Source organism: Charadrius vociferus, unplaced genomic scaffold (assembly GCF_000708025.1).
Source record: "Charadrius vociferus isolate BGI_N301 unplaced genomic scaffold, ASM70802v2 scaffold324, whole genome shotgun sequence".
In the NCBI taxonomy this organism is placed as follows: domain Eukaryota; kingdom Metazoa; phylum Chordata; class Aves; order Charadriiformes; family Charadriidae; genus Charadrius; species Charadrius vociferus.
Window position 1 is genome coordinate 303,444 of NW_009648041.1, and position 21,705 is coordinate 325,148.

Sequence of the window (21,705 nt, forward strand, 5' to 3'; positions counted from 1 at the left end):
AGCAGTGTGACAGTTCTTTCTGCCTTCAAAAAAATTATAAGAATTGCCTTTGATGGCAGCTGTGGAAAAAACTAAATCTGAATTTACTTAGTAGTCTATGCAAAACTTTATTGCAGACCATAGACTGTGGTTTAAAGAAAGAAGATTATGTGGCTGAACCTGTTTTTTTTATATATATTTTATATTAAAAAATCTAAAGATTCATGTCAAATTCTGGATCTATATCCATAGCATTGATGCAGAGTGGACATATTTCAGCTTTTACAAGAGTTTACAAGTGAGTGACAGTAGTGAGCACCATCGTGGAAAATATTACTTCTAATTTTTTTTAAGTTTTTTGGATCTTAACTTGAATTATTGTGTTCTGTAAAAAATAGTATCTGAAGGGAAAATGAAATTACATAAAAGCATAGAGTAAATGAGGGATAAAAAGCAGTTGTTGCGGAATATAACCTTATCAGCTGGGGTGACAGTTTCACTTCCATTTGAGCTCTCTCCAGTTCTCATCCTTTTTATGTTGGATTAAGTAACAGTTCTTGTTGTCTGATTCCTATAGCAACCTTATCTTTTTTTTATTTAAATCTGTTTGTCTCTCACTATCTTTCAAAGCTATCTTTCAAAGCTTTCACATGAATGGCTTGTGAAGGAGAGGAGTATGGTGAGCAGAGAGAGCAGAGACTTTCTGGTATAGGAAATAATGGATTTTTTTTTTAATATATCCAAAATATTCTTTCTTTTTTTTTTACCTAAAGCTATTTATTGCATCATTATTCAGTGTAGTATTTTCACGACGACTAAAGCTTTCACACTGTTTTAGTAAGTTGTCTGTCCAAAATTTTCTGAAAAAGTTTGAAAGCCAACCTACACGCCCATCCAAAAATACAGACCGAACGACCTGCAACATTGTGGCATATATAATGTAAGAAAAGTGCCACTGTCAGTGAGGGTGGGTCTTAACTTGCCGTGATTTTGCGCCTCATGTAACTTGGAATCTCTTGAGAGAAAGTTGGGTGCAAGCAGAGGTTTAGCCGGGTGCTGTGTTGATCCTCGGCTTTGTGTCCAGTCTGTTGGTCCACGACCAGTGGCCCACAGCTCCTCAGCTGGGAACGTCCTGACCTGGGAGGGTCTGTGAATCCTCCGTATCGCAGGGATCAGCCCCCAGGTCAGGGTGTAAAACCAGTTTGTACAAAAGGCGTCGCATCCTCTCTTAGTTGCATCTGCTTGCTGTTTTAAGGCATTAATGAGGTTGGAAAAAGCAGCTGTTGCTTCATCTCTGTACATCTTTTTCTCATATTAAATATTTCACTTGATTGGACCTGCTTATTATATTAAGTGCCTGAACTGAAGTGCAATGGAAGATAGTTATGTAAATTGATCTGAATCGGAATTTTTCTTCCTTAGCTGTAATGGTGATAATTTAACTGTCTGCTATCTCAGTCCCAGTGACTGCATCTTGCTGAGAACCAGAGATGCGACCCGCTGGCGGCAGTGTTAGTACTGACGCTTAGAATAAGGATCTTCTGGAACTGCAGTTTTGCATGCACCATGTTGGTCACCTGCTCTTGATTGTCCACCACCTTGGATTAGTTACTGCCGGACTCCTGCTGAGACCTGCTTTGCTACCAAACTTTTTGCATGCGTTCAAAACAGATTTATTGTCCATCGGTGAGGAATGAGCTGTTTGTTTATTAATCCATTCATGTGTCATCCTCATAATCCACCTTGTTCATTTCCCTAATAGCTATCTATGTTTTGACAATATTTGTTTTTGACTTAAACATTAGTTTTGCTAACTTGGATATTCTTTGGAGGGCAATAATTTGTTTGCTGAAATTATTTAGTGCATGTACAGTCTAGTTCTTACATTATGAGTGGGTTTTTTATGGGTTTGGTGGTGGGGTTTGGTGGGTTTTTTTGTGGATTTTTTTAAAGGATTTTAAAACCTGAAAGTTTTAAAAAAATTAAATTTAAAGATTAAACCAATATGTTCCATTATATTTTTATATATTTAGACTTTATGTGTAAATTCTGAAATCTTTTTAAACAGGAGCCTTTTGAAGTGCTAGCTTCGCTTCTGTAGGTGTAAGAATTCTTATAACTAACAATTTTGGCATTTCCTGCCCCCCACCCCCGCCTGGTAAAGCTCTAAACAAAAAAAGCTTTCATTTTCATTCTTGCAGACTTTGTTTTTTTTGAGTGGCGACTTTCCTTGCACTTCAGGACTATTCTTAAACCTCTGGTGTATGGCTTACTGGGGAAAACAGAGCTTATATTCACTGAAAAATCAAAGTCAGTCATTGCTAGGGAAATAATTTCAGCCGTCGTTTTGTTTGTCAGAATTACTCTAATGGGGGCTTATTAGCCCATTTAGCATACTATAGATAAGATAATACTTAGACATCTACATTACATTAATAGCATATTAAGGGCCTGATCTAAAGCCCATTGAAGCTGATAGGAATGTTCAGTAGGAATTTTATCCTTTCATCTTTCAACTGTAGTTTTACAACTTCCAAAATCAAACATAAAAAAAACTTTTCAGTCAGCATAAACACATCTGTGTTATCTGTGTTGTACTTCACCCTTCATGGCTAATAAAGCTATTGGATTTGGAGCCCCCTTGGACTGAAGCATACTTAAAATAATAAATCTGAATGCATTTTACAGCAACAAGTTCTGAAATAGAAAAAAATATGTTGCTAAAATGTGTATAACAAGCGCAGTTGTCTTGTGATGTACCAAATTATACTAACACTCAATGAATATATAAATATATAGTAAGTTCTAACTGTAAGTTACCCGTGGCTGCAACGTGATAAATGTCAGATTTAGGCAGGATTGAGAATAGCTGTTTAAATGTCTTCACTGTGTGTGTTCTTACTTTAAATGTACTTTCTCAGGGCCCCGATTTGCTGCCAGCCTGCCTACTTCGCTTCCTGATGTTTATTGTCAGTATAGCTCCATGCTAAGCAAAGGCGGTGTCTTCATACTAAAGCGATGGAACTTGTAGAACTACTTGTATTACACTGCATTGCTTCTGTCTTTATTTTTGTATCAATAATGTATTTACGTAAGTGTCTCTAGTAGAAGATGGTAGTGAGCGGTGACAGAGAGCACAGGCTGTGAATTGTGGGGAGTCTCATTTAATAACCAAGGAAATTCTCGCTACTTATGAGGAGAGATGCAGTACCTGCTTTTTATTTTCCTGTTATTGCCTCTCAGCCCTGCACAGTGAGAGATCTTCTTTCTTTTTTATGAAACTGTATTTTTTTCAGCCCATGGCTTTTTATTAAATTGTAGTTAACAATATACTTTTGAGGATTACATCACCTTACACAGAGCAATTTGGCTTAGGCTGGAGATCAATCCTGCACATAAAGCATCTGTCATTTAATGATTCTGCTTAGATAACAACAAAAGATTTGAGGTCCCACTGTGTTTTGGGGGTTTTCTCCTTATATGCATGTTTCCATCTATTAAAGTCTCTTCAGTAGCACTGGAATTGTATTTGTTTTTATAAACGGAGTGACAGAAGCACGGGTAGGTATTTCTGGGCAGTTGCTTTTCTCCACTCCCGCAGCTTCTGTTGTCGAATGGTCTGATGCTGAAATTTATTAATCTATGCAGTTGCTTGCTCAGGTGTAATCCCTTGTTCAGCCACATTTATTCATCCACTGAAGGATGTGCACATTGGTACATCATAGCATATTAAAGGTTTACTGCTGCCTGCCACAGCTGTCGTCTCTTTGACCCTTCAGTAAACTAACAGTCTTCCACATAATTTTGCTTTCATTCAAGTGTAATGCCATTACTGCAGAGGCAGACAGAATGCAATTCTCTGAAGATCTTGTTTCGTTCCCGTCTCTTCCAAGGAGGTTAATGTGCTCAAATGATCCCTGCATTTTCTTTTTTCACTCTCTTGCTGCAAGAAGAGCAAAGAAAGTGCTCTGGATAATCTGTTCGCACTAGCTTTTGGAGGATGGAGCAAACTGGAAGGATGAACTCCCCAGTTAGCTGGAAGGCCTGTTTACCACTTGAATTTCAAATGCTTTCATTTGTTTCCTTAGCACTTCTATTTTTGTAGCTTTTTACTAAAAGGTTATACAGATACATTTTTTTTTTTTTCCCTGATACTGCTCAGCATGGAAATAAGCAAGTCAAACCCTCTTTACCCAGAACCAGCTAGACAATGTTAAAATGTTAATGATGTATGGGAATAACTTAAGGCTTAAGTTTTAATCAGCGCTTTGTCCGTAGACATTTGCCACATACAAATGGTACTATTTCAGAAAACCAAACAACCTTCCCCCCCTCAACTTCATATTAATGCTTGCATTACATTGGCGCTTTGCAGACAGTGTGGACAGCCTTGTGATCTTGCAGAGCTGATGGAGAGAATGAGAGCTGGTAGCTGATGGGCTGAAACTGGTGTCTGGGGACATCTATTCTAAACCCCGGCATGTAAAGCGGCAGCTGTCATGTCATCGAGTGCAGTTTCTCTTTATGAACTTGTCATCATTGTAATGTCTAGTGACTTGTATTTGCCTAGTGCTTTTATATTGATTACTTCTACTGTATGTAATGTATTCTACCCAGTAATGAAGTTAAACAATCAAATGAGTCAGTGATTTGTTGGGTTTCTTGGTTTAGAGACTGGTTCTACACTGCCACAGCTTCTCATCTGCTCTATGAACTCTTGTTTGTGATTTGCCCGTAAGCTTCAGCAATCGCTCCCTGAGTAGCAAAGTGTATGATATGATGCTTTTGATTATTAATAATCTGATATTAAGAATTTTGCACCTCTTTCTGAACTTTTTGAATTTCTTAATATCCCTTTCTGGTTTTATTTCATATTCTTTTCAGAAGAATTTTTTTGAATGTTCAGCTTCTTTGGGTAAGGAAACTAGCATTTTTCTCCTTGGGATTTCATCACTTCAGCTCTTAACATACGCTACTTTTATTTGCCGTTTCATCTTTGTGTATAACTGGTTTGTTCACTTCCATTTAAAAGTAACTATAGCCTTTCTTTAAGCCAGTTCTGTCTTATACATCCTGTATTTTTCTTTCTCCTAGCTTTTCTGATGGAGATTCGGTGGAATTACTATCTTATTTCTTTTAGCAGCCTTTTTGCCTCACAGTAAATCCTTCTTTACTGGGGGGAATTGTCTAGAGATTTTGATCTTTGTGTCTAAACTGTGGGACCTAAACATACCTCCAGATTCCTGTATTTACTGACTCCATGGCAAGGGTAAAAGCGATTTCTCACATCCCAGTGTCCATGAGAAGGTGATGTAGGTCTAGAGGCTGGAAAAGGGCCGCTACACATTGCAACTGCTTTCAGTTGAAAGCAAGACACTTAAGCATACCGTAGTACTTGTGTGCCATACACCCTGAACTGCATTGATTTGTCACTGTATAAGGTGTTCAAGTAGATCAAGTTAGAGGGAGTTCTTATCACAAATCATTGCTTTGTGTAATGAATTTAATTTATTCCAAGTCATGCTTGCAAGAGTCTCCTGTTCTTTCTACAGACGGCGCAGTATCAGACACCAATTCATTCTGAGCGAGCCCAAGTGCAATTTTATCTTCTATTTACCCCTCTGGTTAATTGCATAATGATTATTGTTCCTGCTTTTATAAACCAAAACATGGGATTTGTTATCTGCATGAGGATTATACTGCTTGTTTTTTAAATGTCTGTTATATCTGGGTCAGAGCAATGATTAATATTGGAAGGGAGGTTTTGTAACCAGACTGAAGCTCTGGTACGTGTCCTGAAAAGGCCATTCTGATTTTATAGAGGATATGAGGGGCAGAAGTAGATGTGTGACAGAGCAAAGGAAATTTTGGCTTAACTGCGGTGGGTAGACTTTGTCTATAGTTCCAGTCACTGATGAGTGTGTATTTGTGTAGCTGGTAGAAACAGAGCAGTTCTTCAATGAGATAAAAGGTAGTGTTTATAGTACTTTAGACTTGAAAATAAGCTATGCCATAGTTATTCATGTCTTCCTGAGATGAAAGATCAGAAGAAACTGTTAGATGATCTGTTTTGATCTCCTGGATATCCCAATACAGCTCTACTCCGTAACCCTGGTATTAAACCCTTATCCAGTATGTAGTAACTTATTGCTGCTTCTGATCTGTCCGCAGTTTTAGTTCTAACTTGAGTTCCTCTGACTCCAGCCTACTTAAGAAATGATACCAGGAGAAAATCCTGTGAAAACGCGATAGGAAAGCGAGCGGGCAGCATGCTGCTGTGAAGCCACCACCAGCCTTGCAGGGGATGGCGGTGGTTACTCCTCTGGTATGTCTTCACTCCGCTCTAAATGACTTCTTTTATTGACTGCTGCTAGCCCCTTGATAGGAGGGTACAAGTGTAAGAAAGTTGCTTACAGTGAAAACGTATTTCAGCGTAGATAAGGAGAACTGCTGCAGTGAGTCTCGCTGTGCGTGTTGGAGCAACTGCGAGGATCTCTGCTCCTCAGGTTTCCTTAAACGAGCTACCGGGAGCGTGAAGTCCGTGCTCAGCAAGAGCTGCTGTGCACTCAATGCCCACTGCAGCTCACCGTAGTTGCAAAATAATTTGACACCTTCCACATTCAGACTCTCGAAAACTAATTAAATGTACTCGGCAGCACTTGAGGATAGGAGAGGTTTCTAGATAAGACAAGCAACTGGCTGCTCTAATAGCAGGAAACTCTGGCACGAGTCGTCAGCTCCCTGTACTGAGCAGCTCCAGAATGAGACCAGATGGCCTTTAGGCTGTTTTGGTTCAATTGACTCTTAGTCTTTGTCTTTGACGTTTAAGAAATGACTCCGTCAGCTCCCGCTCCCTGAAGCTTCCCAGGTTCCCTGCAGCATCTCCTCCCTCTACCTTAGGTATAGACAGGAAAATGCCTTTCTGGGTTTTCCCCTACACATGAAGACTTGCCAAGAGTGTGCCCAAACTCTTGATTGCTCCCCATGTTGGCCATTTGTTGCTGTTTGTCTGTAAGGCTCGCCTAAGGGAGTCTGGCATTGCTGTTGAGAGGAGTCTGTCTGTCTGGAGTTCAGACCCTGGCAGCGAATACCGTGAATTTCCTCTGGATTAAAAGAAAAGGGAGGAGATAGAGGAATTTGATTGCAATGAATATCATGCTCACAATTAAGGGGTAAGGGGTTGGCAGAATGAGTTTTATGAGACTGCGGAGAAAGGTATTTTAAGAAAAGTTGAGGAATGTGCTGTGCCTGAGGTAAGGGTTGAGGAGACTGGAACTGGTGGAGAAGCAAGGACTGGAGAGGACGCCGTCGAGGAGAAGGAGGGGACAAGCACAAGGGTATCTGAGGGATGACAGAAACATGTAGGAACTGCATCTCAAGGTGTATCATCCTAAACCCCATGAGAGACCGTGGCATTGGGACGGGGGTTCTCTGGAGCCGGTGGTTTCAGTCTGGGTGGCAGCTTCATGGGACCTGGGTTTGTGGCCTTCCTGGTGGCTCCTCTCCTGATGGCAAATGTCCCTCAGTGCCTTTCCCAGCTGCAGCGTGTCCCCAGTCCACAGGGCCCAACGCCCGCTCCCAGCCCAAGCCCTCTGTGCTGAAATGTTACTGTTACGGGTTTTCCTCTTGGCCAGTATTGGTGATCTTAGGCAACCTTAGTTCTGGCATTTTCTAACTCCAAATAGAGTTTGCAACCTCAGTATGTTCTTTTAATTTTATAGGGAGTACAGGGTAATACATTTGCACAAGAATATTGAATTAGATTATGCAGCGTTTTTTAGCTTTTAATTAATAATATTTTTAAGAACTTGTGTCTATGCACAAGTTGGAGATATGGCTTCAAGGGAAACTTTTTGCCATTTGGCTTTCATCTGCAGTATTCAAGAAACGCTTCTGCCGTTTGGACTGCACAATGTCCTGTCTCCTAGAAATTAAGTTAGATTTCTTTACTTTTTTGCATTTTTATGTGAAGCTGGCAATTTATTGTTTTAAACACCTCCACTGTCAGCATCAAAATGATGTGGCTTTTCTTTTATTTTTTCTGCCTCATCTGCAGTAGAAAATACGAGTTTTGCCTGTCAGCTGCAAATGACATCATGGCAGGAAATGCATTTCACTGCATCCCTGTTCCCTGAAGTCTGTAAGAAAGTAACTACAGACCATCTGCTTTAGCCACTTTTAGCTACTGTAAAGGAAATGAACAAAATATATTCTGGTTTGCTTTGATGTGCGCCTGAACATCCATTAAGGTACAACTTTAGTGTTGCTGTATGGTGTCTGGATGGAAAGAGATAATTTTTCTTATCTAGCCTGTTCTCCTGAGCCTGTTAATGTAGTCTAATCCTAGCTAGTAACCGAAGAGATTTATAGTCATAAATGTTTGCAGCAATTTTCCAGAATCTGTTTTATGCTGTGGCAACATCTTTGTACTCAGCTGCAGTTGTAGTGGAGCACCCAAGGAAGAGTGTATTACATCCCTGTTTCAGAAATGTTAGATTTGGACATCACAGAGGCAATTAATGTCAGTACCATATGCTATATTCAGGATACTAAGTCTGAGTTATTTTATTTGTCAGATGTGAAAATTCACTTACCTCTTCTTTTAGAATTGTTATGTGAATAGTTAATACAGTAAAATAACTCTTCTTCCGCCGCACAAACCAGGCAGATGTGCTACTGTGAAAACGTGTTGCTCTTATTTCTACCTGTGCATTTCTCATCTACCAGTATCTCTGATAATGAAATTGAAAGTTTTCATTTCCTCTGAATTCTTCTGTAAATATTATTCCTGATACAGTATTAACTTCTGTGCTTGTATGGCTTACTTCAAGTAGGTTACTGAAATCACTTACAAAAAAATAGTCATCCTCTTTAAGTTCCCTGGTACTTCCTTTATTAAACTTAAGAGTTGAGGCATAATGTACTTGACAAACCCATCTGTTTTTAGGTTGAGAAACAGTATACTGGAGCATTATTAAAATAAAAACAAAAAATAAAAATCTGTTAGTGCTAACTCTTCAGAGTCCCCAACATTGAATTAAAAATACCAAATAGGAGCTAGAGATAAAACCCAGCCGATTCTGGAAAAAAAAAAAATGGCAGAGGTAATTTTTGTCAGGATAGGTCACGGGTTAAGGTTTGCTCTCTTCTTCTGGGTGAATTACTCTGGTATTGTAGCACATGGTTGGGGAGATGGCTTGTTTCATTGCACATCCCCCCTGGCTGCGCAGCTGGTGGCAGAGGGGCAGAAGCAGGCAGATAAAGCTGTGTCAGAGTTTTAATTGGAGCAAGAAAGGCGGTCTTATGGTTGCAAAGCTTTGGAGAGCCTGATCCTCAAAGAAGTGGTCCACGGGCTGTGGAAGCTGGAGGCTCACTCTGGAGAGCTGGAGCAGCTCCATAAAGATGGTGCGGTTTCCTCCAGGAGCCATATTTTTAATTAGCTGCGTTTGAGTTAACGCCATTCTTTATTAAGTTTGCGGTTCTATATGAACTTGCGCATTTCATATTACTTTTTTGTAATATTATACATATTATTTTTTATTATTACATTATTACATTATTACATTATTATACATATTATTTTTTATTTTTTTCTTAACCCAGGCAGGACACATATTTTGATGAGAATTATAAATATTTTGAAGGCCTGTGAATACTGAATTTTTATGCTGCTAACAAGTTAGTGTATTTTTACGTGTGAAGCAGCAGCTGTGGTAAGACATCTGTTGATAGGACACTTACTCATCTGCTATATCTGTTATTTGTCATCATTACATCTGTTACAGTCCACATGGCCCTAATCAAAGCAGTGGGGCTTTCTGCCAGGTGCTCCATACCAAGTGAGATGGGAAAGAGGACAGATTTTGGCTACCCATTTCCTAGCAATACTGTCTGGTGACAACCCAGCTATATTCAGTAATATTTGTGGGAGAATCCGTCTGTTTCTTTAAGGAAGGTGGCTGTCTTTGGAAAGATAAAGGAGCAAAGTCAGTGGCAGAAAAAAAAATATCCCATTGTCATCAGCATGTTCCCAGTGCTTCAAAAATCAACTGTTGGAGGATGGTTTTCACGGCTTTATTTTATTTTATTGAGGAAAGCCTTCTTGGAAATACTGCTACTTGTTTAATAAACAAACCTTCAGGAAACTAGACCTAGATCTAGGCAAAGCATTTATCCATCTGTTTGTTAAAAAGTAGGTAGCCTGGTGTTCTTCACTAAACCTGCTTTGTGGTCACGAGATTAGTGATGGAGGTGCTTTATAGACTGCCAGGATATTCTTAGGGTTTGTTTTAGGAAAGCTTTAGAGGGGCAAAATCTGTTTTGCATCTGAACTCAGCTGTAGGATAATTTCCTTGAGCAAACATCCTTCCCTCCTGAGATATTTTGTAAATTACTTGAATTGCTTTGTTCAGTGCCGTGTTTGCCTTCAGTTCAGTGATAATTCTCAGATAATACAAATTTATGGAAGGCATATTTTTTTAAATACTTCTTGGAGAATGTCTTTCCTTCAAAACGTGTTTCGTTTACAACGCTATTTTTCCAGTTTTATCAGTGCATTTTTGCCAATGCAAAGTATGTTAAAAAAAAAAAAAAATTCCCTGCTCATCAGATGTTGACTCAACTTTCATGCTATTAATGTTCCTCTGCTGGTTTCTTCCTTCTGTTCTACACAGCCCACAAAAGCATCTCGTCTCTCTCAGTCCCTCCTTCTCCATCATTATTGCACTCTCTTCTACCTCTTTCCATGCTGGCATCTCATGTTCACCGTATTCCGAGACATCCCTACCAATTTCTTTTTAGCTTTTCCTATTTGTGTTTATATAACACGGACTTTGTCTGACTTTTAAATGATTCTTGTTCAATTGGTGTGAGAGTGTTTTAATTCTTTCCTGTGTCATTTTCTTTTTTGCTGCAGCCCAAGTGATTTATGGGGAGGTGAAGAGTTTGAGAGTTTTGTAAATAAGACTTTGATGCTGTTGGTTGGTGCTGTTCATGGCAGCCTGGTAGCCCCTGCGCGACTCGCTGGGTAGATGCTCTGCTTTCCAGGCAATGGAAACAACCTGTGGGGTCTCTTCCCTCACCTTTTTGCTCTATGTAGATGTTTGCTGCATTTTATTAGCAATAATTCTATGCATGCGAGATACGGACTCAGATGGGCTTTGCTGGATGAGACTACTGAGCAGTATTTCAAACTAAAAACTCAAAGTTGTCTAAGTAGTGCTTTAGGTTGGGAATAAAAAGCGCCTTGAGGATGGGAGGTTGTTTCTGCTTGCCCTGTCCTGGAGCCTTCAGGGGGTGAAATGGTCAGTGCGTCAGTGGGTTTGGGCAGTGGGGCTGAGTTACCTACCGGGCATCAGGGCTGGGTCTCAACGTGGAGGAGCAGTGCTGCTGTCCTGGGCTGCAGGAGCACACCAACGGCGCCGGAGCTGCTCCTCTCTTGGCAAAATGGGGCTTTAAAAATACTCGTGTGTGTGTGTGTGTGTAAAACCTTCTGCACCAGATGAATGTCGTGGTATAAAATGACAGTTCAGCAGTGTGTCACGGCATTAAGAGCTCTTGTAGAGATTGCTGTGAAATTATATGATTTCCCTTTAACACTGGCCTGACAAAAACAAAACTGTGGTGATGGTTCCCCGGCAGCCAGTAAATCTCTTCTGGAGTGACAAATCATCCCGATTCTTTGCGTGCTTTTGAGTAATACTCCCTTTTGCACTGTTAACGTTTTTCTTCCCTCTCCTTTCTACCTCCAACAATAATTGATGATTATGGAGATAATTTTTGGTCTCATCTGTCCATCCTACCCCAGCATGATTCTCCCAGGCTTGATCTGAAGCCCAGAGAAGTCAGCAGAAAGTCCCGTGTGCTCCATGTGTAGTTCTGTCGGGCTTTTCCCAAGCTCTGCATGTCTGCAGGCAGCGTGCATGGGTTAACAGGCTGTGTATGCCAACAGTTCTGTTGAGTGGATACAAGAATTTTTAAGAAGCTTAAAATTATGCCAGGTATACATTCAGTTTCTGGTATCTGTCTATAGTATAAAGTACATGGTCATGAGGGGGTATAGAGTGGAGAGGAAGAAGGCTTGCTTGTGCACATAGGCGATTCAGGTGGTGGTGAAGAGGTTTGGTTATTTTTAAAGAAACGGATTTGTCTTATTCAGTTTTCTCCAGAAGTTGTCATTATCAACATAGCTATTACAACATGCTGAGGCTGTTACTTGTTTTCTTAAGAGCTGAGTGACTGGTATTTAATTTTTTTTTTTTAATAATGTGGCTTTTACCAGGGTAAGCTGGTTGTGAATTAGCACTTCATTATGTGCTGACATGGAACAAAGTTCCCACTTCAGAATTACCTATTCAAGAAAACAGTTAAGATTTGGTTGTCTGACTCATTTAGGTACTTGAACATCCTACCAGTACAGAATTATACGTAAAGTATGTTTAACAAGTTCTGCTGCTTTGAATAATAATGAGTCTAATGAAGTGATGGAATAAATTCTTTTGTGGCTCTTAAGGGACAATTATGTTTTTAAAGCATGAACCCTTGTTCTGCAGTTATCAAAACATGGTAGAATTGCTAATAAACATATGTTGACAATAAGTATCAATTGATGTAAGTGTAATAAGATGCTTGGGTATCACTGGACTTGGAAATCTACTGAGTCCTGCTTCTCTCCAGGGAGTGAATGTGTCCTGTGCACTACTTCAAAAAAATAAAAGAAAAAATAGAAGATGCTGTAATTTCTAGCAGCCTCTACTAATCTTATGAAGATCCTATGTACAGATAGGTGTGACTAGGGGTGAAACATCCCACACGTTTCTTGGCACAATGTGATACAACTTTGCTGCCCCAAGTTAGGAGTTGTGTGTCTGGAGCAGCTTTGTCATCAAAAATTCTCTGGATCTTTCATAACATGGTGTCCTATGTATTTTCAAAGCGTAGGTGTAATATTTGATCTGATCTTGCGTGATCAGTTTGCGTGCCTTCCTTGTTGACACAAGCTTACAGAAACGGGAAACATTTTGGAAGGTACTTGCAGTGAACAGCAATGAATGCGGTCAACAGGCATGCCTTCTGCAGATGAAGGTCAATTTTTTTATTCTTTCTCAGGAATTGATATCAGCTGAGAACAAGGTCTGTTCTGCGTTCCACAGGGGCTTCAGGTAGCATATCCCTCTGCCATGAATTTACAAATCCATGCTTTTTAATAACTGGGTACCACATGAACTTCTTTATGCCTCTGTTCCAAATGCATAATACAGTTATTCCAGGGCAGAGGCTGTGGAAATGATGTTCGTGTTACTTTTACTCCATATTTTGAAATTTTTCATTGCAAAGTGCTTGAGACTTAAAACTTTGTTTATTAAATGGAAGGAGTGAACCCAATGGAATATGTGGTTTTCATATCCTTGCTGCTTGTATGTGCAAGAACACATTTCACTGTTCTCCTATTTCAGGCAGAATAAAAGACTTTTCAATAAAACCAAATTACATTTGCTTGTTCCATTTTATGGCAGTGGCATGTGTATTTCAGTTGGTGTAACTTTATGTACTTAGTATTAAAGCAATGAGGCCAATATATGTATTAGCATGGGAAGGGAGAAGAAATGCTGTTTCAGGAGTCAGAAAGGTCTCAATTGCTAATTTTAAATTTTCTTCTATATGGCAAACTACAAACAGGCAATAAAAACCAATCTAGAACTGCATAATTTGCAAATCAAATGTTTTAAGTTGGATTTTTTTTCCTTGTATAGTCAGGTTTTTGTAACACTTGTACCAAAATATTTTCAGCGTTACGATTAGACACTGCCTGCTAAAGTTAAGCAATAAAGTTGCTTGTTTCCTACCAGAATGGTAGCATTTCCGATGAAAGGAAATAAAAGTGGGGCATAATAAATCAGAATAAATGCAAGTAAGAAGTAAAAAAACCATAGACAAGAGAAACTAATCAAATACTTTATTTTGTGACCAGTTTGAGAAAGTGGTTAAAGTTTTAAAACTCTGTTTATGAATAAGACGATCCATAGATCAACAGACAAAACGCAGAAATACTTTATATATGTTTCTGCCCTTTTCTTTAAAACAAACCAATGCGATATTGTCATCCCATGGGGCACTGAGAAGCGAGTCCTGTTCTGACTCATCACTTCTCAAAATCATCTTCTGTCCCGTTCTTATCTTCATTCTTCGCTTCCAGTTGTATTTTATCTATTAAAACATTTCAGCAAATAAGAGCCTCAGATTTCAGAGATACAAATCGATCTGTAAAAGTAAACACGCTTTTCCATTATTTGCCCACCTTTTACAGTATTTTATTTACCCTGTCAGTTTTCTGAGAACTTAATGTTCCTTCCCAATGATTTCATGTAATAGCAAGTTTTCTTAGAAGATAGAGCACTACTCCCTAGTGTCAGTGCTGTTAGGATACTGGCTTTAAAAAAAAAAAAAAAAAAAAAAAAAAAAAAAACAAAACCAAACCCAAACAAAAAAAAAACCCAACCCAGACCCACCACCCCAAACCAATCTGCCCTGATATTCCACCACACAGGGCTGGCCTTGACCTTTAGTACTCTGAATATGCTACAGAGATGCCTAAAAATCAAACCAGAAGCTCATATATAAGCAGCGAGTACTTTCCAAGGTCAGAGGTTTGGACTTCATTGCATAAGGTTCATAGAGAAGTCTATTACAATTTTGCATGGTGATTTTTAATTATTTTCAAAGTGGTGCCAGACAATGTGTAAAGAGAATATACAAGTATATAAATGAATTAAGTGATGATATTTCTGCAGCTGTGTGATCAGTCTGTACTTCAACCACTCTAGAAGGTAGGATGGAGAGCTTCCTGCTAATTAGTGAAAAATTATTCTTTCATTGTAGTACAGCTCATTCCTCATTTTTCTGATGGATTCTGCATTGCTTCTTGTTTCCCAAAAAACTATTCCCCTGTGACAGCAGTCTTCATCTGCAATCAGTGATTAATAACTTCTGCAGTACAACGTTGCAACAGATCAAACCGCAGAGCTGCGGTGGGTCCCCGCTGGGTACCTGGGGGATAACGAGGACGTGCCTTTCTGAATGCCTCGGCACATCCCGCAGGTCACGTCCCTTCCCGGGCGGCTCCCAGCCCATTCCCATCCTGCTCGTGCCGTGTGTCGGGCAGCTCAAAGGCAACTGAGTTTCTGAATGTCTGTGTTTTCAATAAATGAACATACGTGCTTAGAAAGCAGTGATAAACCAGTTCATCTTAATTACAGAAATGATAGGTATTGCATAAGATTTATGACTCACGGTGGTTGTGATGTAAGAGGGCAAAATGTGGTCTAAATTAATTTTATATGTAAAACAAGTTTGATTTTTTTCTCTAAATTTAAAAATGCAGATTGCATAGCTGTTGTCATTCTAGTGTGGAATAGTGCATCTCCTCTGAAGTACCAGCTGAAAGACCCAAACTTACGCTGTGAGTGAAAGTGTAGACCCTGACATGGATCTGCACGGAAATTCAGTTGGAAAGCTGAAAATAGCCGTTTTAAGAAACGCTCTTATGAGATTTATGTGCAGTAACAAAGAATAATTCAACAGTATCTTACTGTGACAATAAATGTATTTTTTTTTAAATGAAGCATTGAAATTCTAATCGCTTTTGCTCAGTGTTCTGACTGTAGCAGCTGTTGCTTTTCAATATTAAAAAATATTATATTTTTGGGAAATAGCTACTGTTCGTCAACTTACTACTCCTATTATACTTCATTATAAAGACAGCCTTATTTTAAAGACTGTGTGTTAGTATCCTTTACAAGGCTATAAACAAACTTTTTTTAAAATTGTCTTCTGTTTGGTTTTATTATGCAAAAATGTATAGTTTATTAATGGAAAAAATCTCTCTTAGTGTAGAACCTCAATCTTAGTTTTTATTGAATGTTATATGTAGCTTAATTCCAGGGTATAATGAGGCCATACTTTCTTCGATCTTGAGTCACCAGTTAGAGGGAAAGTTAATATAAATTTATGATAAAATACTGCCGCTCTGCGATTTTACATTATGTATACTCGGTAGCATTCGTTTCCCCTCTTAAACAGCCAGAAAAGATCACAGAAGACCCGAAGCCAGGTAGAGCAGAGCGCTGCGTCGATATGCCGAGGTGCAAAGTGGTTGTCTTCGCCAGAGCTTAGTGACGTTACCAGGGATTCTGCTGCAGGAAGATGGTGGAGGCATTTCGTTTCTGTTTGAAAAGAGAGATATATATCCGTTTGCTGAATAGCTGTGTTATTAGTGTTATTTTACGGTTGGTTAGAGGAGCTCAGTAGGTTCCTGATGCTATTTTCACCAGAGCCTTCATTTTGGATGAAACAGTGGCTTAAAGACCTATTTTTAAGTCATGCATATGACTCCTTTTTTAGTTATCAAAATTAGAGTAGTATAAGCCTGGCATAAGAACAAAATTAGCCATAGGATCTGCTTAATTATGTTCTTGTAAATTAGTTCACTTCAGTCCTAAATCTGTCATCCTCCCTCGTGTTGAACTGCCATTTCTTTTGCAACTCATTCACTGAGATGGCCAAACTTCGTTGTGTACGAAGAGGTTCGAAATCAGGGTTTGAGAACTTGAAACTCCTATATATGTAGTCTTTTCTGTTTCCTAATACCCAGCTCACCTTTCTTTTAAAAACAGATCTTGAAAACTCCAGGACGAAAATGAGAAGCGCGGTGTCAGTTCGAGAGGGGCAGGGAGTCGTGCTGCTATGCGGACCGCCCCCCCGGGCAGGAGGTAAGGGACCTTGCGGGCTTCGTGCTTCGACCAGAGCTGATTGACTCTTAACGTGGAATATCTCCCTGGAAAGGGCAGGAGAGAGATCCGTCTGAGCGAGCAAGAATGAAACCTGGTTTCTGAAGTAAATACAGAAAGAAATAAAACAAAACCAAAAGCGAGGGGAGGGGGGGAGTACTTAAGAAGATATACTTTTATCTTGAAATGCCCTTCTAGCTCCTAATAATTTCTGTGGACTTAACATGTCTGATTTTTGTGATATTTCCAGTAATTAAATGAGTATCTTCTGGAGCTAAATTCTGCCCAATTTCACAATTGCCGAGCCTCGGTGAATCCAGTTTTCTCAATAATTAGGCAATTGTGACGAAGAGATTCATTCTGCCAGTATCTGCCTGTTTTCCTGCAATCAAGACATTTGATAGTGTGATGTAATGATGTTGGCATAATTTAAAACACTGCTGTCTCGAAAAGCGTGAGAAAACTGGATATATGGATTCTTGGTGGACCAAAAGTTGCAAGTGTGTTTTATCATTCATTCTGCATCTTCAGTCTTTGACTAATTGGTATTGAGCCTCAAGTAATATTGGGAAGTAACTGGTTTTATTTGGTTTTAATTGATATGGAGTCTCATTATTGAAGGGCTGTGCTGTTAAACATTAGATTTGATTGCAAAGACAAGGTAATATCAGCTAAACATTGAATACAATAATATAGGTATTGTGGACTCTTAAATTTGGCAGAGTCCAAGCAGACACAGCCATAAAGTGGCAATTTTACAACTCTGAGCTTGCAGAATTTTTCTCTCTAAACTGATACATACTCTTAAATCATCTTTATAGCCTTACCGCAGCGTTGTCTTTTCAGCTGCTGAGAAAATGGGTCATTCTCCCAGCTATCTATAAGAATTAGAATGATTACATTTTGCTTCTATATGCAGTCTGAAGTCTGAATTACTCCAGCCGTTCTTGTACTCACATCCTGTGCGTGGGTATACAGCCAGAGGTGGTCGCCAAACTGACTACAGCTCTGCACAGTCTTGCAATATTTAACTTTGAGGTGTTAAACAGGAGGTGATACAAAACATGCTCGTGTTGCCAAGAACGGTGAGTTCAGATCACCACACGGAAGAGGTGAGAATTTCTTTTGCAGTCAGCAGATGGGATACGATTGACACCCCTTACAATAATTGTCTTATTCGTGCAAGTCGGAGAGAGCTGAGGGCTCCCTGAATTATCAAATGGAATTGAGAATTGGTACCAGAATTATTTAAAATCCTTGGGTTTGTCTGACAGTTGGAGGATTAACTGTTAAAGTTTTCAGGAGTCATGGAGCAAGGTGGAAAAAGTCCTTCCTCTTCTTTCTACGCTAAAATAAACCTATAACACAGTGACATCAAGCATACAGTACCTCTAGATCTGACATGGTAGGATGCAGGTCGCTAAGTCTTGGATAAAATATCCATCCAATAAGCAGAAGTAGTTTGTTAGGAATAGCAGGGATGGTTTTGGAACAGCTGACCTGGCCTGAGGGCTCTGAGGGCTGTTCAGCCCTTCTCAGGTCAGTGATCTGATTTATTACTTTTTTTCTTTGATTCTGTATTTGTTGCACTGAGTTATCAAATAATTTCAGATAACACTAATTCTAAAAACCTTCTCAAATAATTTGTTTTCCCTTCCCCTTTAGCCCCCAGAATACTTTTCTTTTGTGTTCTGCCATGTTATACAACTTCTAAGTTCTTGATAGCGTGATCTTACTTCTTACACTCTCTGTGCAGAGCCATCAAGGAGAGATTTGATTAAATTGTGATTATTCCTCCATATACAGCGTTCCATTTATAATAGAAACCAATGTTCATCCCAAAAGAAATACCAGGTCATAGTATGGAAAAAGGAAATTGCTTCCCTTCTACGATTTGGCATATTTTTTGCTTTGCTTATCTTGGCCACAGATATTTACATTAATATGAATATCCCCTTTCAATGGGGAGCAAATTGTTCATGGGGTTAAGGGTACTTTTGTCCTTTCAAAGTCTGCGGTTCCAGTTCCGTCAGGGTATGGACATCTACCATTTAAACCAACAACGAAACTCCATTTAATTTCATACCCTTCGGCTCATATGCTGAGCTTGTATTTTAGCTGTGTTTCTGTGATGGCTGTCGGTGTAGGGGGGAGGAAGACGGTGCTCAAGATCAGTTTCATATTGTTATCATTAAACGTGAGCTGTGTCACAGACCACTCCAATATTTTCTTTAGAGTTAGCGCATTTTCCCTTTTTGACATTCCCTTTTTCAGCAGTCTTGTTTTTAATTTACTGAATGGGGGATTCAGTAAGTGGCTGGCTGTGTGTGTGAAGACTTCCCCCCAGATATTTTACTAATTTATGTTAGATAATGTAAGTTGTATTATAATTGAGCAGTGATTTTTGGATAATTAAGATGGTAGTCTGTCATCATTCTGCATGACCATACTTCTATCTATAACTTCAATTCTGTTACAGGGAATCTGTTAAAATACCCTGTTAGTTCCACAAACCAGTAAATCATCTCCCCCACATAATCGAAAGATAAAATGACCTCTGAAATTGATTTATGTAGATCTCCTGCTATCTTTTTCAGTTGTTATAACTGTTACATTCTACTCCACACCTGTTTTGACTTTTCACTGTGTTACTATTATGTCTTTGGTTTTAAAGGACTGTTGATACAACAAACATCTCAACATACAAAACTTAATATTGGACACACTTAACATGCAGCTGGTTAAAGAACATTCATGCGATGCTAATTTTTTTCCTATTCTGCCGAGAATGGCAAAGACTAGACATATGGAGATCTAAAAATGATTTTTCTCTACTATTGATTTTGTTCCAAAATTGGTATCTAAGGAGTGACAAAGCCCCGAGTAAAGCAAATCCACAAGCTCCTTTAGGGTTTTACCTACTGTTACTACTGTATGTGTATCCTGATTATGATGTAGCTTGTCTCCAGTTAATATTTCTGTTTGGTAGATATTGTCATTTATATTTGTTTAGTACAGCCAGTCTTACTAATCTGACATTGATTTTGGATTTCACAGAATTTTACTAATTTATGAGGTATATCCTGTTCTTTGGGAGGGGAGGGAGCAACGAGGCATCGTCCTTTTCTGTTGTCTGTGGTGGTTTCAGAGCTTCTTTATACGGAGAGAAAAACGTGATCTTTAATGGTAGAAGTAAAGATTTACTTGATGGTTATTCAGACTTTTCAGGGAATTCAGGCCTGCCTGGGAGAGCTTGGCATTAGTTTTCTGTTGGTGGATATACTCCCTGTTAACTCGTTACTATGTGGAACATGACTGTAACCCACAAGAATTTAAATAAATGGCAAGAATGTTGTGGAGCCAACAAGCTGTTGTTGGAAATTGCAAGGAAATTCTACTTGTCTTATATTGATGATTAGCCTCCTGTGATATGTGTTCCAGTTCGTGCAATATGGCAAGGATATTTCTCCATAAATAAAGCAGCAAGAAAATGTCCTCCATGTTACTATCACGGCCTGATAAATGTAGACTTAATCAATAAACGAGACCACATTTGAAGGGTAGGGATCAATCTAGCTTATAGCTTATTATTTTAAAGTTGTGATATGCTGGTTTGAAATGATATTAGATCATGGAAAAATAGATCCCAATTTTATTGCTCGCTGCTTGGTGTGACAAATCATTCAGTGAATAATGTCATGTCACTCACAAATTAGTATTTAGAATTGCAAATTTTTGCTCGTGTGTCTTGTATTGCCATTTGGAGACCTGCAAGTTCCAGCAAGACTGTGCTTCATGAATAACATGGCATGGAAAGTATCTCATATGCCAGAAATATTTTGATGCTTTGATTATTTCTTTTCTCCGACTCTTGAATATCAACATTCAGGGAACTGTAAATTGAATTAATTTTACTCATTTGGCTTTGGAAACATTTCATACCCATAAAACAAAGCAATACCAAACTGATAAAACTCCAGAATATGGTTTCTTTTCCGCTGCCCATCACAGTGTTTTCAGGAGGTGGAAAGCACCCTGGTTTTGTACCTCTGCTTTTTGCTTTAGTTGCAGATTGTGGATGACACTCATCTCGGTGTGAGCAATAAATCGTACTTGCACTAGGCACATTATGAGGTTTTTCGCATAAAGAGTGCATTCTAAGGAGAATAGTATGTTGACTATTACAAAAGCAATGGCCTTAAAAATGGTTCCATAGTGTTCTTGAACTGTTCGCAATCTGCCAAGGAGAAATGGTATTTTGATTTTAAAATATATTTTGCAATAGTCCCGCTGGTGTCGTCATCATCTGCACAAATTTCAGCTGACGGTTTGAAATCAAATGGAAAAGGGGAGAAAATTGGAGAAAATAACTGGATTTGACCCTCTACAAAGATTATTTTTATCCCTAAATTGTTACTGTGGGATTTTTCTCCTCCAGCTCTTTATTATCTTCTCTACTAAAATATTTGAGTTTTTTGTTGGAAATAAGATAATTGATTAGGAAGAGGCAGGAGGGAAATGGCTGCAGTCCCAGCACACAGTCATAGCTGATCATTACACTCTTAACAAGAGTTCTGCAATGAATTTTTGTTTTTCACAGAGGTTTACCGAGTACATTCTCCTAAATGAGTGCAAGACTACTAAATGAAGTTTGTCAGTAATTACTACTTCAACCTATAAACGTTAGTATGTTCCTTTGAAAATTTACTCCTGGGTATTTCTATTAGTTTCCCATAGTTTATCTCCCTAATATTTAACATTCAGAAGAAATCAGATGTGTTTTACTTGAGCAATAAGCTAAACTATCATCTTTTTATCCTCAAAATTATTGTAGGCAGGAAGCAATTTAAAATACTTTCAACTATAGTAAAAGCACAACAGAGTTGTTAGAAATGCTCTGAGCAATTAAATGTAAAGTTCTAGGGAGGTGATTAAAAGAAAA

At 38.9% G+C, this 21,705-nt stretch overlaps 1 protein-coding gene across 1 annotated transcript in view; it reads left to right on the forward strand.

Moving 5' to 3' along the window:
• The first annotated feature begins 16,531 nt into the window (after positions 1-16,531).
• The window catches only part of CNTN3 (contactin 3 (plasmacytoma associated)), a 53,053-nt gene continuing 47,879 nt past the window's right edge, over positions 16,532-21,705 (forward strand). Inside the window, exons 1-2 of the mRNA XM_009883609.1 lie at positions 16,532-16,559; positions 16,650-16,745. Coding sequence (XP_009881911.1) covers positions 16,532-16,559; positions 16,650-16,745 — 124 coding nt within the window. The remainder of the gene's footprint in view (positions 16,560-16,649; positions 16,746-21,705) is intronic.